The sequence below is a fragment of the Cucumis sativus genome, chromosome 6 (genome assembly GCF_000004075.3).
Source record: "Cucumis sativus cultivar 9930 chromosome 6, Cucumber_9930_V3, whole genome shotgun sequence".
In the NCBI taxonomy this organism is placed as follows: Eukaryota; Viridiplantae; Streptophyta; class Magnoliopsida; order Cucurbitales; family Cucurbitaceae; genus Cucumis; species Cucumis sativus.
Window position 1 is genome coordinate 26,738,194 of NC_026660.2, and position 19,259 is coordinate 26,757,452.

Below are 19,259 nucleotides of genomic sequence, written 5' to 3' on the forward strand. Positions count from 1 at the left end.
TTCTACTCTAAATATATACACTAAATTTTAGGAAAAAATGCATAAACTCCTTGCAATTAAATCCTTAAACTCTAAATTTGATCCATTAACCCCCTAGAGTTGATTAAGTATTACGATTAGGCCCTTCTATCAGTTGATATTAAATTAAATATGGGCAAACTGGTCAATTTACAAATCAATAGAAAAGAAAAAAAAAGGTTAATTTATTATGAGAGAGAGAACTTTCATGCATGGACAACAATAATGTTGGATTGCTGAAGAACGACAACGGTGAACGGCGATGACGCATATAACAGCTTCAGACCAACGGTGGCACCTGTAAATAGAGTTATAAGTTTTACAGTCGTATATCTCTCAACCCCATTATCATTTCTTCGTTTCTTCATTTCTTCCTATTAAGAAAATTCAAACCTATCGAAAAAATCAACTTATTAGTTTATTACTATTAATAATTAAAGAAAGACAATAAAAATCAAAACCCATTTCCTCAATTTTATGTAGTATTGTAAACGAAATTGTATTATGGTAAATCTTGGTAATGTGATGAAGAGCCAAAAGAAAAAAGAAAAAAGAGTGACTCTCCCTTAGTCAATGAGTCCAACCGTTGCTACCTCCCAGCTTACCAATACGTGCTGATCAAAGGTCGTAAAACTAATCCAAGCATTGCTTCTTTCCTCTTTTCCATTTTCTTTTAGAAAAACAGTACGTGTGTTTCTCTTGTGTCTTTCTGTCCTTCTTTGTTTCTTCTCGCTCTCCACCTCTTCAACTCTCCTTCCAAATTATGTTGGCTGCAGCTGCTTAGACGCATCCGACCCTTCTTTTTACCTTAAACCTTTTCTTTTATTGTTATTGGTGTCTGAATTTACGAGTTTGCCCATATTTAATTGAATATATATCAACCAATAGAAGGACCTAATTGTAATACTTGTTGAACTTTCGGGATTTAATGATGAAATCTAAAGTTTAAGGGTTTGTTCATACTCATGTAGTGTAAGAAGATTTTATGATAATAAGTAATAACCTTGTGGTTGTTGTCACAATATTTATGTATGTATGTTTAATTTGTACGTATTTTGTTTGCTTAGGTAGTTAACAATATAAAGTTTGATGCTCCTTATTAAATTAATTTATAAATGTGACCTCAATTAATTTGTCAATTGAAGAATTTTCAAAGCTTTTGGAGATGTTCATTTTAAAATGAGTCAATGAGCAAATAAAAAAGAAAATTGAGGGCATGTAAAAGAAACAAATCAAAATGATTTCATCTCCACCTTAAGTTTTAAGGAGAATATATATATTGAAAAGTACTGGAAAATGTTGTAGAAATCAATCAATAATAGAAATGTAACTATCAGGTACAATGAAAAATGATTACAAAAATTCAATGACCAGAAATTAGAATCGAACTTCATGTTTAAGAATGAGGCAATTCAAAGTTTATTTTTCGACACTGGGCAATTCATTTATTATATTTGAAGTATTGGACTAACTATGGAAGACATTTTAATATAGACAAGGATTGGATGCAAGTACGTATGAGTTGATGCACCCAAATACTTTTTCTTCCAATGTAAATGAGATAGAAAGTGTTGATGTGGATTTAGTCCTGTTTTATATGGTTAACGTTACCTCAAATTTAGTTAAATTTTGCAATTTTTATTTTAACCTAAGCTTTACAAAAGGAAATTTACGCTTTTAAAAATGGCACACATTGTTATCATCCACAACTCCAACAACCGTATTTCCTCCCCTCATTCTTGATCCGCAAAAGGAAATTTTACAATCATGGTCGACGATCACCAAATAATTAGCGTTCCCTTATTGGAAGAATCAACACCAATATTACAATCTCATGATAGAGACGACGATCAAAATTCGGAGGATCTTGTGAGACGAGTGTGGATTGAATCTAAGAAGTTATGGTATATCGTCGGCCCTGCAATCTTAAGCAGAGTAAGCACCCACTCCGTCATGGTTACCTCCCAAGCCTTCGCCGGCCACTTGGGTGACCTTGATCTTGCCGCCATTTCCATCGCCCTCAACGTCATCATCGGTTTTGATTTGGGACTAATGGTACCAAGCTAAACATTCAACATTCAGTTTTCAACTTTTCGATTATTCAACTCTTCCACTGTTTAAAAAACTATGATCTGTTTTTTTTGCGTGTGTCAATTGAGATGGGCATGGCGAGCGCATTAGAGACACTATGTGGGCAAGCATATGGGGCGAAGAGGCACTACATGCTGGGAGTGTATTTGCAGCGCTCATGGATGGTTCTGTTCATGTGCTGCGTTTTGCTGTTGCCGGTGTTCATATTCGCATCACCGATTCTGAAGGCGATAGGGGAGGGTGATGAGTTGGCGGAACTAGCGGGGGTTTTAGCCAGATGGTTAATTCCATTGCATTTTAGCTTTGCGTTTTATTTTCCATTGCAGAGATTCTTGCAGAGTCAAGTGAAGGCGAGGGCGATTATGTGGGTAGCGGTGGTGGGGCTTGTAGTGCACGTGGCAGCGAGTTGGGTGTTTGTTGGTTTTTTGAAAATGGGAGTAGTGGGGATAGCGGTGGCATGTGATATTTCTTGGTGGGTTCTGCCGATTGGGCTGATGGGTTATAGCGCCGGCGGTGGCTGTCCTTACACTTGGACTGGATTCTCACTCGAAGCTCTTTCTGGTCTTTGGGATTTCCTTAAGCTCTCTGCTGCTTCTGGGGTTATGCTATGGTCTCTGCCTCTAATCTAAACTTTACATTTCTTTTTTTCTTTTTTCCTTTTGCTTTGTCAGTTCGTTCATATCAGGATGTGCAATTGATGAATTTTCAGCTTAGAGAATTGGTATTACAAAATATTGATAGTGATGACTGGAAATATGAAGAACGCCAAGATTGAAGTGGATGCTTTATCCATCTGGTCTCTCTCTATCCCTTTTTGCACTTAAACTATTTTGGTTTATTTTGTTCTATTTGAAAGTAACCCTTAAATCAACATTTGAGTGTGTGGAGAATGTTTGTTGTGATTGCAGCATGGGCATCAACGGATTAGAGTTTATGATCCCACTAGCATTCTTTGCGGGTACAGGGTAAAAAGAACAATTATCAATATATAATAGAGGATCTTAAATTAATCCCAATCTTAATTATTTTCTCAAATTATATATTATATATTATTGATTATTGATTATTGATTGTAACGAACGAAACAGAGTAAGAGTAGCAAATGAGCTGGGAGGCGGCAATGGAAAAGGAGCCAAGTTTGCAGCCATTGTGGCATCAACAACATCATTAGTAATTGGCCTTTTCTTTTGTTGTTTAATTGTAATATTTCATGACAAATTTGGTCTTCTTTTTTCCTCTTCCGACATCGTTCTTCAAGAAGTCAATAGACTCAGTATCCTCTTGGCCTTCACTATCCTCTTCAACAGTATCCAGCCAGTCCTCTCTGGTATGACAAATTTACTAATTTGTATTTCAAAATTAACTAGTTTTTCATAAATATTTAATTTTCTGTGTTCTAAATACATATAGGAGTGGCGGTTGGATCAGGTTGGCAATCTTACGTAGCTTATATAAATTTGGGTTGCTATTATTTCATTGGCTTGCCTCTCGGCATTTTCACACTTAGGTTTACTCACCTTGGTGTTAAGGTATAAATAAATACACAATAATGAAATTTGCTGCATTTAGCGATTGATACAAACAATCTACGTGTACATTTAGTTGTTAAATACTTATATAAGTTAGTTTTTGTATTTATATGATGAAGGGAATTTGGTTAGGGATGATATTTGGAGGAACAGGAATTCAGACCATGATATTGCTCATCATTACTATTCGATGTGATTGGGAAGAAGAGGTATGGTGTAAATGTAGCCATTTTTCTCTACTAAATTTAAATTTCTTTAACATCGTTATTAAAGAAATTTAAATAATAAACACTAAAAATTCGCAGGCCAAGAAAGCAACTTTGCGGATTCAGAAATGGACAGATCAAAAGTTTTTGCCAAAGCAATGAGAAGATTTAGTTTCATTATTATTACAGATCTAATATATCCAATCTAGTTTTATATATGGAGCTTCAATTAACCATTTAAATGAAGTAATTTTTTTTTTAAAAGTCTCTTTTTTTTTTTTTTTTTGTTTATGTAGAATATGCAACCCCTTGTGGTTCAATTTATTGAATGTAGGAACAAGATTAGGGATCTCTCACTTTCCAATTGTTACCTAAATGTGTGTAGAATATGAAAATTATTTGAAACTTCAATTTATTATTTTTAATTTTAAAATTATTGTGGTTCATTACTTAATATCAATAGTTATATATAAAAATACATAATGTTATATTATATTGGATTGAGATTTTCGCCAACATTACTGCCAAAGGAAATTCTAAAAAGATATTCTAAAAATGGTAAATTTGACATAAATATTTATAAAATATAACAAAATTTTATATTCTATTGTTTGTTGATAGACACCGATAGTTTCAATTTTATTAGAAGTTTTATTATATTTGTAATCTTTTAGTTTATTTTACTACATTTGAAAATGTCAACATAGGTTAACGTTTGATTGTGTTGGACTATGTAGTCGTTGGATTTGAAAATTTTCATATGAACCTTTCTTCGAGGAATTAATAAATATAAATATAAGAATGTAAATGGATTGAGTTTGGTAGATTTTTTGGACCGACTTGAATAACAAATATAAGATTTTCAAACCAACTCAATCTTTAAAATTGAGGCGGTGTTGGATTGGATTATTGAGTTATTTATTTATTTATTTATTTTAAATTTTTATTAACTTAAAGTAAAATTTGTTTACAAATGTTATAACTAAAATTTCATAAAACTCAAATATTCATATCAAAATCTAACATATCTATTACCTGTGATACTATTTAGAAGTTATAATATATATCTTTTAACGAGAATTGTCAGAAATGGTAAAATGGACAAATTATTTATACTTTATGGCAAAATCGAGTGTAATGAGTTTTAATATGAACACAACCCAATACTTACAATTTATATAGGGTAGTTAAGGTTGTTAGGTTATTTGACGATGGGAATTGGCTAGACTACCACCCTAAGTGTATTCACACAATAATGTTATAAACATGTGCTTTAATTGCAAATACATCGAGAGGTTGAAGCGTGAACGAGTTGCACCTATTATTCTAACAATGCAAGCCACCTTAATTGTCCAATTTTCAAACAATTTATTATTTTCTCTATTAAAAAGTAAAAAGAGGGTTGCACTAAATTGCACCTAACCTAATAATTGCTCTTTGATCGATATTTCAATCTAACACAAGGAATAGGCTAAAACCATAGGGGACTAACTACGTACGGTTTACACATTTCAAAAAGGTCATTTATGGTGAAAATGAATGTAAGACACTCCACTATACTTTTATATTCACTTTTGGAAAATTATTCATTCTCACTTTTGAATGCAACTCCACCAAAGTATCAGAAATTTTCATTCTTAGATATACATTCTTAGTATTAAAATATTTAAAAAGTCACGATCAGAAGTTTTGTAATTATAACCACCTCCATCAAAAGACTTAGAACTACTATCCATACCTTTATTTGTGCAAGAGTAAAAAATGATAAAATGTACATGGAATTTCTACTTTTAAAGTCTTTAAAGATTAAATGTCACATGCCGTTAAAAGTATCTAAACTATAATGTACATCTGATCACGATAGTAATAAATAATAATAATAATAACAACAAGAACCAAAATCACAATAAAAAATAATTAAAAACTAAACTCTGGTAAATGAATAATCTAATTATAAAGGAATATAAAGATGCTTGAAATTTGAATTTTTCGATAATATGGTCCAGAAAAATTTTGAAATATATAGAAGAGAATTATAAAAAATAACAATGTTGATCCAATATTTAGTAAAATTTTGAGATTCTATCAATCATATAGTTATAGATAGAGATTAATATAGAAGTTAATATATTTAATAAAATCTAAAATTTTAGTGTGCTTTATAAATATTTTAATTTATTTTGTTATTTATAAAATATCACTTTAATGCATACCTATTTTAAATGGAAGATAATGTACTATACTACAAACTCAAAGTAAAAATAAAACGTTGTGAAATCGACTCAAAATCCACTAATAAAAAAAAGTAGTTTTTCTTTTGTTTTTAACTTAAATTTACAATTTTGAAAATCAACATAATGATTATGGTTTTTTGAAACCACCGAAGTAGAATGGGATTGCTAAATGGTTAATTGAAGATTAGGATATACAAATAGTTCGTAATTTTACAGTGTCTCTCACGTGTATTATTCAGTGCCGGCTTTTATTTCTTATTTTGTAGAAAACATAAGTTCACTAAATACAGAAAGGACCCTTATCGACTTACAATAATGGAAAGCTACATGTTCGTTGAGAGATGTTGTTGTTCAATAATTTATGACAATATCCGGTGTTTAAAGAGAGCAAGATCATATCAAATTTGGATATCCTCCCAAACTACACAAAACAAGGCTTTTTCTTTCCCCCCATTTCCAGGATATGAGCCAGCACCAAATAAATGTTCCTTTGTTGCAACACTCTACTTCAACATTTCAACCACACCATCAAGATTATCTTCCAACACGCATTTGGATCGAATCCAAGAAACTATGGTATATAGTCGGCCCTTCCATTTTCAGCAGGATTATCTCCTACAGCATCCTCGTCCTTGCCCAAGCTTTCGCGGGCCACTTAAATGACCTAGACCTCGCCGCCTTGTCCATCGCGGTTAACGTCATCATTGGCTTCGACATCGGACTTCTGGTATACCTTCAGCTCACGACTCTCTGTTTTCCTACACACATTACTCTTCTTTTTTTTTTTCTAATTAAAATTTGATGTTTCAGTTGGGGATGGCAAGTGCTTTGGAGACGCTATGTGGGCAAGCCTATGGGGCAAAGAAATACTACATGTTAGGAGTGTATATGCAGCGTTCATGGATTGTTCTCTTCTTATGCTGTGTTTTGCTGTTGCCTATTTTCTTCTTTGCGACTCCAGTTCTGAAGCTGATTGGAGAGCCAGATGAATTGGCAGAGAAAGCTGGTGTTTTATCCATATGGTTTCTTCCTCTTCATTTCAGCTGCGCATTTTACTTGCCGTTGCAGAGATTTATGCAGAGCCAAGTGAAGGTGTGGCCGATTGTGTGGTCGGCGGTGGCGGCGCTTCTGATGTACTTGCTGGCTAGTTGGGTGCTTGTGATTGAATGGAAAATGGGTGTTGAGGGAATTGTGCTGGCTTGTAATATTGGTTGGTTGGTTATGCCTATTATTCTGATGGGTTACACTGTATGGGGCGATTGTCGGCTCACTTGGACAGGCTTTTCCGTGGATGCCTTTTCTGGTCTCTGGGAGTTTGTTAAGCTCTCGGCTGCTTCCGGCGTCATGCTATGGTCTCTCTCTCTCAAACAAACCTAAGAGATCATAGCAAATTTTAATTAAATATTGGTGCTAATTCTCTTTTCTATAAATCATCTTGGTGTTTTTTTTTTCAAAATTAATAGTAAAAAAGAGTAAACTTGTCAAATTTTCATTAATATTTTGAATCCTAATAATATTTTGATTGATTGGTTTTTATTTAAGTTGATAAACATTAGATTCACTTTGTTTTTTTTTTTTTAGCGTTCAATGAAAAATTATTTTCAACCCTAAATTTTGAATTTACAAAATATTGAAATCCAAACAAATAGTTATATTAAATAGAATTGTTATGGATGAAAAAAAAAAAAAACTATTTACAAAATATTGTAAAAAATTTGATGGATTTTATTATGTTTTTGTAAAAAGTTTCATTTCTTCTTCCGCTATTCTAACAACTTTCCTCCTAAAAACAAGTTTTATTATATTTTTTACCTTAGACAAGAATTTAATTGTTTTCTTAAATATGAATATATCATTTACGGAAAAACAAACACCATTGAAAAAAAAAAAAATCAGTGATGCATAAATGAAATAGTTATTAAAAGGTTATTTCTTTGTAAGAGATCCTTACTTTCAAGTCTCAAAACTTAATTAAATTGTCTAAATAGTGGTGTTTTGTGAATTTTGATTATGCAGGAGCTTCACATCTAACTTATTTGCTACCTGTCTTGAATATACCAATCTTTTAATGATCATTTAATTCACTCTATACTTGCTAGATTGCTTAAATATTGATATTTTATGGATTTTGATTGAAATTATACAGAGGTAGTGGAATTTTGGGAGAATTTCTATTTTCTCACATTTTTAATTTTAATTTATTATTTATTTTAATAATATTTTTTTTCAAGATGTATGCTGTTTTGCCTCATATTTACAACATTTCGATAATACATAAATAATGGATTTGTTAATTAGTTTTTTTAACCTTAATTAGGATGATCACCTTTTTGTATAGGTTTATTTAAAGATGATTAAAGATGAGATTTTGATTTGGAAAATAATGATAAAATTTCAGCTTGGAGAATTGGTACTACAGAATACTAATAGTGGTCAGTGGAAACATGAAGAACCCGGAGATTATAGTGGATGCTTTATCAATCTGGTTCCTTCTTTCTTCCAATCTTTCTTCATATAATTAATCTATTAACTACCCATCATCTCAACAATTAATTTATTATCATCTACGTACAAATTAAAGAAAACACAATGGTATTTTATGGTTAATTCTATTAATGATTGTTATTGCAGCATGAGCATCAACGGATTGGAAATAATGATTCCTATGGGTTTCTTTGTGGGTGTTGGGTAATTATTAGTATATATCATCCTACTTAATTGATTAATTAGTATTTATTCTTATAATTATTTTAGAAAATTAATTAATTTATTTAAAACACAGAGTAAGAGTGGCAAATGAGTTGGGAGCAGGCAATGGAAAAGGAGCCAAGTTTGCAACAATTGTGTCATCGGCAACCTCATTAATAATTGGTCTTGTCTTCTGTTGCTTAATTGTCATTTTTCACGATAGCTTTGGCCTTCTTTTCTCTTCTACTCCTCATGTTCTTCAAGAAGTCGATAAACTCACTCTTCTTTTGACCTTCACTATTCTCTTCAACAGCATTCAACCAATTCTCTCCGGTATGTTACACAGTTCTACTCCAATTAAATAAATATTCACCTAGCTCCATACCTACACTACACTCATCTTACTCATTACTGCTCATTTTTTTATAGCCTGCTAAATTCTTCCATTCTAATTTCTAACTTTTTTGTTGGGTTATGTAGGAGTAGCAGTTGGGTCAGGATGGCAATCTTACGTGGCTTATATAAATTTGGGTTGTTACTATATTATCGGGCTGCCACTTGGAATTTTGTTGCAATGGTTTACCGACCTTGGAGTTAAGGTACTTCTATTACCACTATATATATTCTGCATTTTTTTTTCTTCGAGTTAAAATCTACATTTACATGCAATTATATACAAATCAGAAGTATACATAAATTTATTTATACACATTGAAGGGAATCTGGATGGGAATGATATTTGGAGGAACAGGAGTTCAAACATTGATATTGCTCATCATTACTATTCGATGTGATTGGGAAGAAGAGGTATGGATCCAATATACAATGTTACAAGTGTTTTTAGGTATAAGATTTACATTTGAACACATGTTTTATGGATGGATTGGTAATGTGCAGGCTAAAAAAGCGAGCTTACGAGTAGAGAGATGGACAGACAAGAAATTTGAGTCAAAAGAATGAACACTATCGTTGTTTGATTTCTTGAAAAATATTGATGATAATAAATATATATGGGTTCAAATGACATTATTATCAACTATAATTGTGAAGTTGCCTTTGTAACGAACATATTTAATAGCTGGTCCGATATCATTTTTCATGTGACAAATTTACTTTCTTTTTAAAAAAAAAACAATTTGATGTTTTATTATGTGTGATACAATGAAATGAAATGCAGGAGGATAATTGTATTTAATATACTCAAATATTGCTCTATATTTCAGTCATCAATAAGGTGATTCATAATTTTCTCATCATCATGTTTTATAACTCTTATAATTTAACATAAACTCAAGCAAAAAATTTTCTTTTAAAAAATCCACCTATTAAAATATTATTCTACATTTTCTCATAAATTTCCTCACGAATAGATTTTAAGAAACCTTCAGGTAAATAGTTAATTATCTATCCAAACAAAATCTCCATTTAATGAGAAACTCTAAAAATAATGATGGATTAAAAAACAATATTTTATAAAGAGAAATTGCCCAAAAAAATAGTTAAAATTCACAAGAAAAATCAAATGAAGTCTAATGAATTTGATAGTTTGTTAATTTTTCTATTAAAAAAAATCAAATATAAACAACAGTTCATTAAGTTTGGTTTTTTTACAAAAATTAATTTTCTTATTTAGCTGAATTTGGCTTATTCTCAAATTCATTTCATCTAATTAAACACAGGTTCATTTTCTAATAAAATCATAAACCTTTTGAATTGTATGGTATATTTTTTCTTTTTTTTTTTTCTAATTAAAAATTGAAGCTTTTGTGATTGAGACCCACCGGTGGTAGACTAAACTGACAATTACATTACTCTATTGATGAAGTTAATTAGAGGTATAAATTATCTTTTATTCTCAAATTTTAGATGCAACTGTTGAAGTGTATCAATAGAAAATTATATTGTCTTTATGAATAAATTTGGCTATTTTTATACAATTCTAAAACCATTGTTTTAAGATTAATTTGTAGCATTTTTCTAGCTATATACTATATATAGGCATTGCAATTTTTCCAAATTTAAATTAATGAACCTATAATTCGGTTGAGGGGTACTATCAGGTACCAGGTGGCCATGTGGTATTAAATATAAAACAATATATGGGAATTAAATTAGACAATAATGAAAAGTAAACCAATCACATTTATACACTAAGAAAAATTAAACTTATTAACACAACCACAATTTAATTTGTTTCCATTCTCAGTATAACGAATGTCATCCTAATAACTAAAATTTTATAAAACTTAAATGTTCTAAGTACAAAAATTTTCATTTTTAGATATAGATGTCTTTTACCCAAAAAAATATATCCATATTTGTATTCATAATATCAAAGAAAAATGATATATAGTGCTAACATTTAAAGTAGGTTTGGGAGTATAATTTATTGAAATTTAATTTTTAATACAAGAACACCTATTTACACCTTAATAAAGCTAATCCATAAGTTTTGACTTTTCAAAACTTTTAATACACATTTTTCTTTAAAAAAAATTCTCTACAATGATTTTTTCATCAAAAATTGAAAAGTTCAGTACCATTTAAACCTAAATTTTAATTCAATGCTTTGGGAAAAGAAAAAGGAAAAGAAAGTTTGACCTTTATCATCTATGCAAAGGACGTGTTTGTCGTTCCTCCATAAAAAGAACTGTCCTCTGTCGCACTCTTTTGATCATAGGGCGTACCATTTTGTCAACAACGTAACTTTGTCACTTTCAATGTAAAGAAAAAGAAAGATAATACATAAGTGCAATCATGCAATGTTGACATTTACTTCTTTTTTTTATTTATTATTATATGAATATGAATCCATGGTTATAGTTATGAAGTACGTTTTTCATTTAATGTTTAAGATATCTAAACCTAAACTAGAAGGTTTCATTCCAAATAACATGATAAACCTACCTATCTCACCACATCATATATACAAGAGACATTTGAGTATATGAGTTATCAATCTTAATTTAATATCACAAGAATGGAGTTCGATAAAGTCTCATATTCCTCATTAATGCTTCAACAAAAGCCTCCAATTCCAAAATGCTTTAACAAACTATAATTAAGACATGATATACTCAGTAGTTTTTGTTTAGATTGATTCTCACTATAACATGATCCTTATTAGTTTTAATAAAGTTAAAAATTTTACAAAATAAAAACTAGTTTCCTAAACTAGATTTCAAGATATTTAAAAAATAAAAGGTTAAATTACGGAAAAAAAATACCTCCAAACTTTATAATTTAAGTAAATAATACTCTTCAAACTTTAAAAAATATCTCTAAACTATTAAAAAGTTTAAAAATATTCTAATTGGTTCAAGTTGTATCCAATTTTCTCACTGACTAGAAGGATAAATAATGCCACTAGATGCAAACTTTGAAGATAAAAATCGTTCAGTTTGAAAACTTGAAAAAGACTAGAATGCAACTAAAAACAAAACGTCAATAGATAAGAAAAGAAAGTGTAATATATTTCTTAAAAGTAAATAGACAATACATGTTAAAATTAATTCAAATAAAGTCAATAAAATAATAGAAATATTAATTAATTGCATCGCATTAGCTACTGATAAACTTTAGTTCCTCCCAATATCGTTCTCATAAAAATTCTCTATTTTAAGTATATATAAATATCAATATTGAGACAGAGCATAATATTAATTTTTGAGTAAAATACTTTAGTAGTTGGGTTTCATGGAATACTTAATCATGGTGTATTTGTGAAATACTTACATAACCACCAACTTTCCAGATTTTTAATTTAGTTCGTTACTCCAAAATTGTAAAATTCGAATTAAACAAGCAGAAATTTTTATTTTGAATATCAATCAAATAAAACAATATCGACATCAATTTTCTAACAAAATAGTTAAAATAACTTGAAAACAGATATGAGCTAAAACAATTTTCTAGTCTAAAATGACACGATCACAAGTTCTACCTGTTTTTTGCTGAAATAAGGAAGATATATATCAGTAAAAAATCTCTCCTATCGAAGCCTTTTGGTGAGTTTTTAAGTAAACATGCAAATCACAGTATTAATTAGCAGCCACAACACATAATAATGGGTGTATTTAATAGTGTAAGAAAATTGGTTAATTGGTGAAAAGTCTAATCAATTGGTTTGTTAAATTTAGACTTTTCTCTTCTATTTATATATTTGAAGAAGACAAGGTGACACCATCACTATTTTATTTTTCATAACAATTTCCATTCATATTTCTAAAACTCTATGATCTTAAAATGAAAATGACGACACATGTGTATATAAATTTATCCAACAAGGTTAATTTTACAGAAAAATATAAAATTTCAAACTCTTTAAACTTTTATTTTAGAATGTAAGCGTATAATGTGTCATTGAGCACTTGTAAATAATTGTGTTAGGAGTACAAAACAATGATATCAAGGCATTTTTAGTACTCCACCACTCTACTTTAAACATATCGCTCCAGTTATCATTAATTACATACTATACCATACATATCATTAATCAATTTTCTAACAAAATTAAGAGACGAACCAGTGTGTAACGTTTTTGAATAATCAACATTATGTTTCACACACATTTAATAAATGAAAAAAGTGAAAGGACAATCTGGGCCAAAGAAAAACAACGACATTTATTAAATGAACCATAAATATCAATACTATGAGTGGGTGACAGTGTGTGAAAATAAATAATAAACAGAAAGAGCCCACTTATTAATAATATGTCACCGATGATGAGATAATGATGCCAAATGTGACAAAATTTTCTTACTACTTTACCGTAGAATATCTTTCGTATAATTACTGGAAAAGGTTGACGTGACTAAATGAGTAGTGTTTTTTTACCTATCCTACAATTATTATTATTGCATGTCTACCTCATTCGGGACTCCTTTTCTTTTCTCTTTTTCTTTGTACTAAAGTCAAATATATATGTCACGTTTGTCTTTGGATATATATGCAGAAAAAACAAAACATTTCAAAATAATAAGTTAGAACAGTGATTAAGTTTAGGTTAGACTGCACCCAATCTCTTGCTAGTCATATAATTAGAGTCCATCCATTTTTTTTAGTCGTACAATTATATGAAAAAGATATAGGAAAGGTCGATTTCATGGGAGATAATAGAAGGAAAAGAAATACATTTGTAAAGTTTTCTTCTCCAATAGTTGTCCAGTCCAAGTTTTCTTCTGACCATACAATTAACTAATATCAACTTCGACATATATCTAATATGATTTATGAAAGGAAAACTGAAGACAAACGAAAAAGATATAGCTCATTGTTTTTTTAAAAAAACTAAAATTTACCCTTCTTAAAAAGTACATAATAATTTATAGTTTCACTGAGAAAGAAATATTTATATTTTATTTTTATAAAAGAAAGAAAATATTTATATTTCATAGAAAAGTAAAATATAATGAATTTTGTCAAATGATTTTATTTTATTTTTGAAAAATATCATGTATTATCATTTGAGATATTAAAATATTAGACTTTAACTCAATTTTACGTTTTTTCAAAATATTATTTTCACAAAACCTACATATAAACAAATACATCGATTTTGAATCCTCTAGATCAATATCTTAAACCAATAATCTTATAGATCAATATCTTAAACCAATAGTTTTATTCATGTAAATCTTGAATAATCATAAATATATAAATTTAAACACTTTTTAAAATTTTGTTTGAATACGTGACTTATAATTTAAAGCTTATATTAAAGGTGATTACATTTAGAAATCATTCATATTTTTATGCCCAAACGTGTATGGTGACTTATTCGTTTTTGAAATAAATTCTCTCCCTCTGCAGACATGGGGGAGCACAGGCAGTAAAGAAGCGTTCCCACTTTTGCAGTATGTCTACTTCAACATTAATTGGTAAGTTTTCATGCTTCTTCGATAACCATATAAATTTTAACCAACTTTCAAAATAAAAAAGTATTTATTTTGTATTTTCAAAACGTAGAAATCCTAAACTTTCTATATATATATATATATATATATTCCAATGGACGGGTGATTTGAGGCTGATAGTAGAAGTCATTCAATGCCATTTAATTTAGCTTATTTAGAAAACTAAATCTTCTTTCTCTACATATAAGTACCGTGATAGTAATATTACTATTAGACATGTCACATCCACTCAAATCTTTATAGATCTATCTAACAACGACTACACCTAACAAAAAAAACACACACAACCACAAAAAAAGAGTTACAGATGATAATGCTTTCTTAAAATTAACAAGAAAAAACTAAAATTTTAATTTATTTAGGTGTTTAAATATTCAATAATGTTATATATAGCTGTTTAAAATATTGACATATTGTTATGTATATATTATTGGATGTGATACTGCTATCAAATGAGAGTTAAAAAATGAACATATATGTAGAAAAAAAACCTATTTATTTCTTAGATCTTGCCTTTAAGTTTTCTATTCCGTTTAACTAATGCTCACTTTTTTAGGTACTTATGCCGGCTAGTTCACCCTACTCTTAGTTATTGGTGTTAATATCTATTATATACTTTTTTTAATTTTGTAGAAAACATATGCTTCTGGAAACGACCCTTATCGTCATATACAAACAACGTAACCCTTATCATTTCTGACGATATCCGGTGTTTAAAAAGAGCAAGACCTAATCAAATTTGAATATCCTTCCAAACCAAAAAAAAAAAAAGAAACAAGGCCTTTTCTTTTCCACCATTTCCAGGATATGAGCCAGCACCAAATAAATGATCCTTTACTGCAACACTCTACTTCAACATTTCAACCCCATCATCAAGATTATCTTCTAACACGCATTGGGATCGAATCCAAGAAACTATGGCATATAGTCGGCCCTTCCATTTTCAGCAGGATTATCTCCTATACCGTACTCGTCCTCGCCCAAGCTTTTGCGGGTCACTTAAATGACTTCGACCTCGCCGCCTTTTCCATCGCAGTTAACGTCATCATCGGCTTCGACATGGGACTTCTGGTATCCCTTCAGGCCACGACTGCATCATGATCTCTGTTTTCCAACACCCATTACTATTTTTCTTTTTCTTTTTCTTTTTTTTCTAATTCGAAATTTGGTATATCAGTTGGGGATGGCAAGTGCTTTGGAGACGCTATGTGGGCAAGCCTATGGGGCGAAGAAATACTACATGTTAGGAGTGTATATGCAGCGTTCATGGATTGTTCTCTTCTTATGCTGTGTTTTGTTGTCGCCTATTTTCTTCTTTGCGTCTCCAGTTCTGAAGCTTATTGGAGAGCCAGATGAATTGGCAGAGAAAGCTGGTGTTTTATCCATATGGTTTCTTCCTCTTCATTTCAGCTTCGCATTTTACTTTCCGTTGCAGAGATTTATGCAGAGCCAAGTGAAGGCGTGGCCGATTGTGTGGTCGGCGGTGGCGGCGCTTCTGTTGTACCTGCTGGCTAGTTGGGTGCTTGTGGTTGAATTGAAAATGGGTGTTGAGGGAATTGTGCTGGCTTGTAATATTGGTTGGTTGGTTATGCCCATTATTCTGATGGGTTACACCGTATGGGGTGATTGTCGGCTCACTTGGACAGGCTTTTCCGTGGATGCATTTTCTAATCTCTGGGAGTTTGTTAAGCTCTCTGCTGCTTCCGGCGTCATGCTATGGTCTCTCTCTCTCAAACAAACCTAACAGAACACAGCAAGTTTTAATTAAATATTGGTGTTAATTCTCTTTTCTATAAATAATCTTGGAACCATAATATTTTGATTTCCAATAATCTTTTTATTGGTTTTTAATTAAGTTGATGAACATTATATTCACTTTAATTTGTGTTTTTGTTTAATTTTTATTTTGAGGGGTCCAATTAAAATCCAAACTAATAGTTACATTAAAGGGAATTGTTAGGGATTAAAGAAAATATATAGATAAAAAGAAAAAAAAAACTTAAATTTTTTTATGAACTTTATTATATTTTATTAATAGTTTCATATTTTTGTTAGCTATTCATAACAATTATCCTCTTAAAAACAAGTTTTATCTTTTCTAGGTTAGTCAAGAATTTTAATGTTTTCTTAAATATAAATATAATTATATATACATGGTGCATTACAAAATTTCTGTGACGTATAAATAAAATAGTTATTAAAAAGCTTATCTCTTTTTCAAAGGAACCTTACTTTTGTGATTTTGCACCTCCACATATAACTTACTTGCTACACGTCTTGAATATATATACCAACTATTTAGTGCTAAATTGCTTAAATACTGAGATTTTATAGATTTTTGTCTAGAATTTTTTGGAGAATTTATATTTTCTCATAATTTTAATTTTAAATTATTATTTATTTTTATTCCTTTTTTGCCTCACATTTATAATATTTTGATAATACATAAATAATGGAGTTGTTAATTAGCTTTTAACAATAATTAGGATGGTCAACTTTTTGTATAGGTTTGTTTAAAGATGATTAAAGATGAGATTTTAATTTGGAAAATGATGATAAAATTTCAGCTTGGAAAATTGGTACTACAGAATACTAATAGTGGTCACTGGAAACATGAAGAACGCGAAGATTATGGTGGATGCTCTATCAATCTGGTTCCTTCTTTCTCTCAATCTTTCTTCATACAATTAATCTATTAATTACACATCATCTCAACAATTAATTAATTATCATCTACGTACAAATTAAAGAAAACACTGGTATTTTATGGTTACTTATATTTATGATTGTTATTGCAGCTTGAGCATCAACGGATGGGAAATGATGATTCCTATGGGTTTCTTTGTGGGTGTTGGGTAATTATTAATATATATACTCTTACTTACTTACTTGCTTAATTAATATTTATTCTTATAATTATTTTAGAAAATTAATTAATTTAAAACACAGAGTAAGAGTGGCAAATGAGCTGGGAGCAGGCAATGGAGAAGGAGCCAAGTTTGCAACAATTGTGTCATCGGCAATATCATTAATAATTGGTCTTTTCTTCTGTTGTTTAATTGTCATCTTTCACGATAGCTTTGGCCTTCTTTACTCTTCTACTCCGCAAGTTCTTCAAGAAGTTGATAACCTCACTCTTCTTTTGACCTTCACTATTCTCTTCAACAGCATTCAACCAATTCTCTCCGGTATGTTACACATTTTAAATACCTCCTATTAAATAAATATTCACCTCCATATCTACACTACACTCATATTCCTCACTACTGCTCACTTTTGTATATCCTACTCAATTCTTCCATTCTAATTTCGAACTTTTTTGTTGAGTATATGTAGGAGTAGCAGTTGGGTCAGGATGGCAATCTTACGTGGCTTATATAAATTTGGGTTGTTATTATATTATCGGGCTGCCACTTGGAATTTTGTTGCAATGGTTTACCGACCTTGGAGTTAAGGTACTTCTATTACCACTATATACATTCTGCATTTTTCTTTCCTTTGAGTTAAAATCTACATATGCATGCAATTATATACAAATCAGAAGTATACATAAATTTATTTATACACATTGAAGGGAATCTGGATGGGAATGATATTTGGAGGAACAGGAGTTCAAACATTGATACTGCTTATCATTACTATTCGATTTGATTGGGAAGAAGAGGTATGGATTGAATGTACAATGTTACAGGTGTTTTTAATTAGTATAAGATTTACGTTTGAACACATGTTTATGGATGGATTGGTAATGTGCAGGCTAAGAAAGCAAGCTTGCGAGTAGAGAGATGGACAGATGAGAAATTTGAGGCAAAATAATGAATTGAGTTGATTTCTTGAAAAACATTGATGGTAGTAAATAATATTGGCCCAAATGACATTATTGCCGGCCATAATTGTTAGGTTGTTCTTCACACGACCATATTTAATAGCTTGTTTGATATTATTTTACACGTTTTTTAAAAATATATTTTACTGTAGTGTTTATATTCGATAAAATGAGATGCATAAACATAAATGTACTCCTTTCATGTTTTAATCAGAAATATAGTGGCTAATTTTCTCATCAAAAACTCCACCGACTATGATATTATTCTACATTTTTTCTTAGAAATTTCCTCACTAATATATTTAAAGAAATCTTCACATAAATAGTTAATTATCTATCCAAACAAAATCTCCATTCAATGAGAAATTTTTAAAATGATGGATTAAAAAATATAAATAATACTTCACTTAGTTTAAAATTTTATTCTTTTAAAAAATTGAGATGAAACTATTTAAAATTATTAACTTCCTTATTTAGCTGAACTTGGCTTATTCTTAAATTCATTGCATTTAACACATGTTCATTTTTTAATAAAATTATAAAGCTTTTTAATTGGATGGTATTTTTTCTTTGTTTTTTTCTCAAATAAAAAAAAATGAAGCTTTTGTGATTGAGACCCACCGGTGGTAGACAAAATTGACAATTAAATTACTCTATTAATGATGTTAGAGGTATGAATTAGCTTTTATTACAAAATTTATATAAAAATTTAGATGCAATCGTTGAAGAATATGAATAGAAAATTATAT

At 30.1% G+C, this 19,259-nt stretch overlaps 3 protein-coding genes across 3 annotated transcripts; all 3 read left to right on the forward strand.

Annotated features, from left to right (window-relative positions):
• The first annotated feature begins 1,679 nt into the window (after positions 1–1,679).
• LOC101209868 (protein DETOXIFICATION 27) lies at positions 1,680–4,193 on the forward strand. The gene is made up of 8 exons (XM_004143506.3): positions 1,680–2,073; positions 2,178–2,719; positions 2,819–2,905; positions 3,018–3,074; positions 3,198–3,436; positions 3,520–3,638; positions 3,758–3,847; positions 3,944–4,193. Exons 1-8 carry the CDS (start codon positions 1,786–1,788, stop codon positions 4,004–4,006), a joined length of 1,485 nt encoding a protein of 494 aa, XP_004143554.1. The 5' UTR covers positions 1,680–1,785; the 3' UTR covers positions 4,007–4,193.
• Positions 4,194–6,408: 2,215 nt separating this feature from the next.
• On the forward strand, positions 6,409–9,898 carry LOC101210113 (protein DETOXIFICATION 27). Its single transcript, XM_004143507.3, has 8 exons — positions 6,409–6,805; positions 6,889–7,430; positions 8,477–8,563; positions 8,710–8,766; positions 8,861–9,099; positions 9,247–9,365; positions 9,484–9,573; positions 9,664–9,898. Exons 1-8 carry the CDS (start codon positions 6,542–6,544, stop codon positions 9,724–9,726), a joined length of 1,461 nt encoding a protein of 486 aa, XP_004143555.3. The 5' UTR covers positions 6,409–6,541; the 3' UTR covers positions 9,727–9,898.
• A 5,310-nt stretch (positions 9,899–15,208) lies between these two features.
• On the forward strand, positions 15,209–18,747 carry LOC101205269 (protein DETOXIFICATION 27). The gene is made up of 8 exons (XM_004143403.3): positions 15,209–15,755; positions 15,862–16,403; positions 17,252–17,338; positions 17,483–17,539; positions 17,634–17,872; positions 18,021–18,139; positions 18,259–18,348; positions 18,441–18,747. Exons 1-8 carry the CDS (start codon positions 15,492–15,494, stop codon positions 18,498–18,500), a joined length of 1,458 nt encoding a protein of 485 aa, XP_004143451.3. The 5' UTR covers positions 15,209–15,491; the 3' UTR covers positions 18,501–18,747.
• Positions 18,748–19,259: the final 512 nt, after the last annotated feature.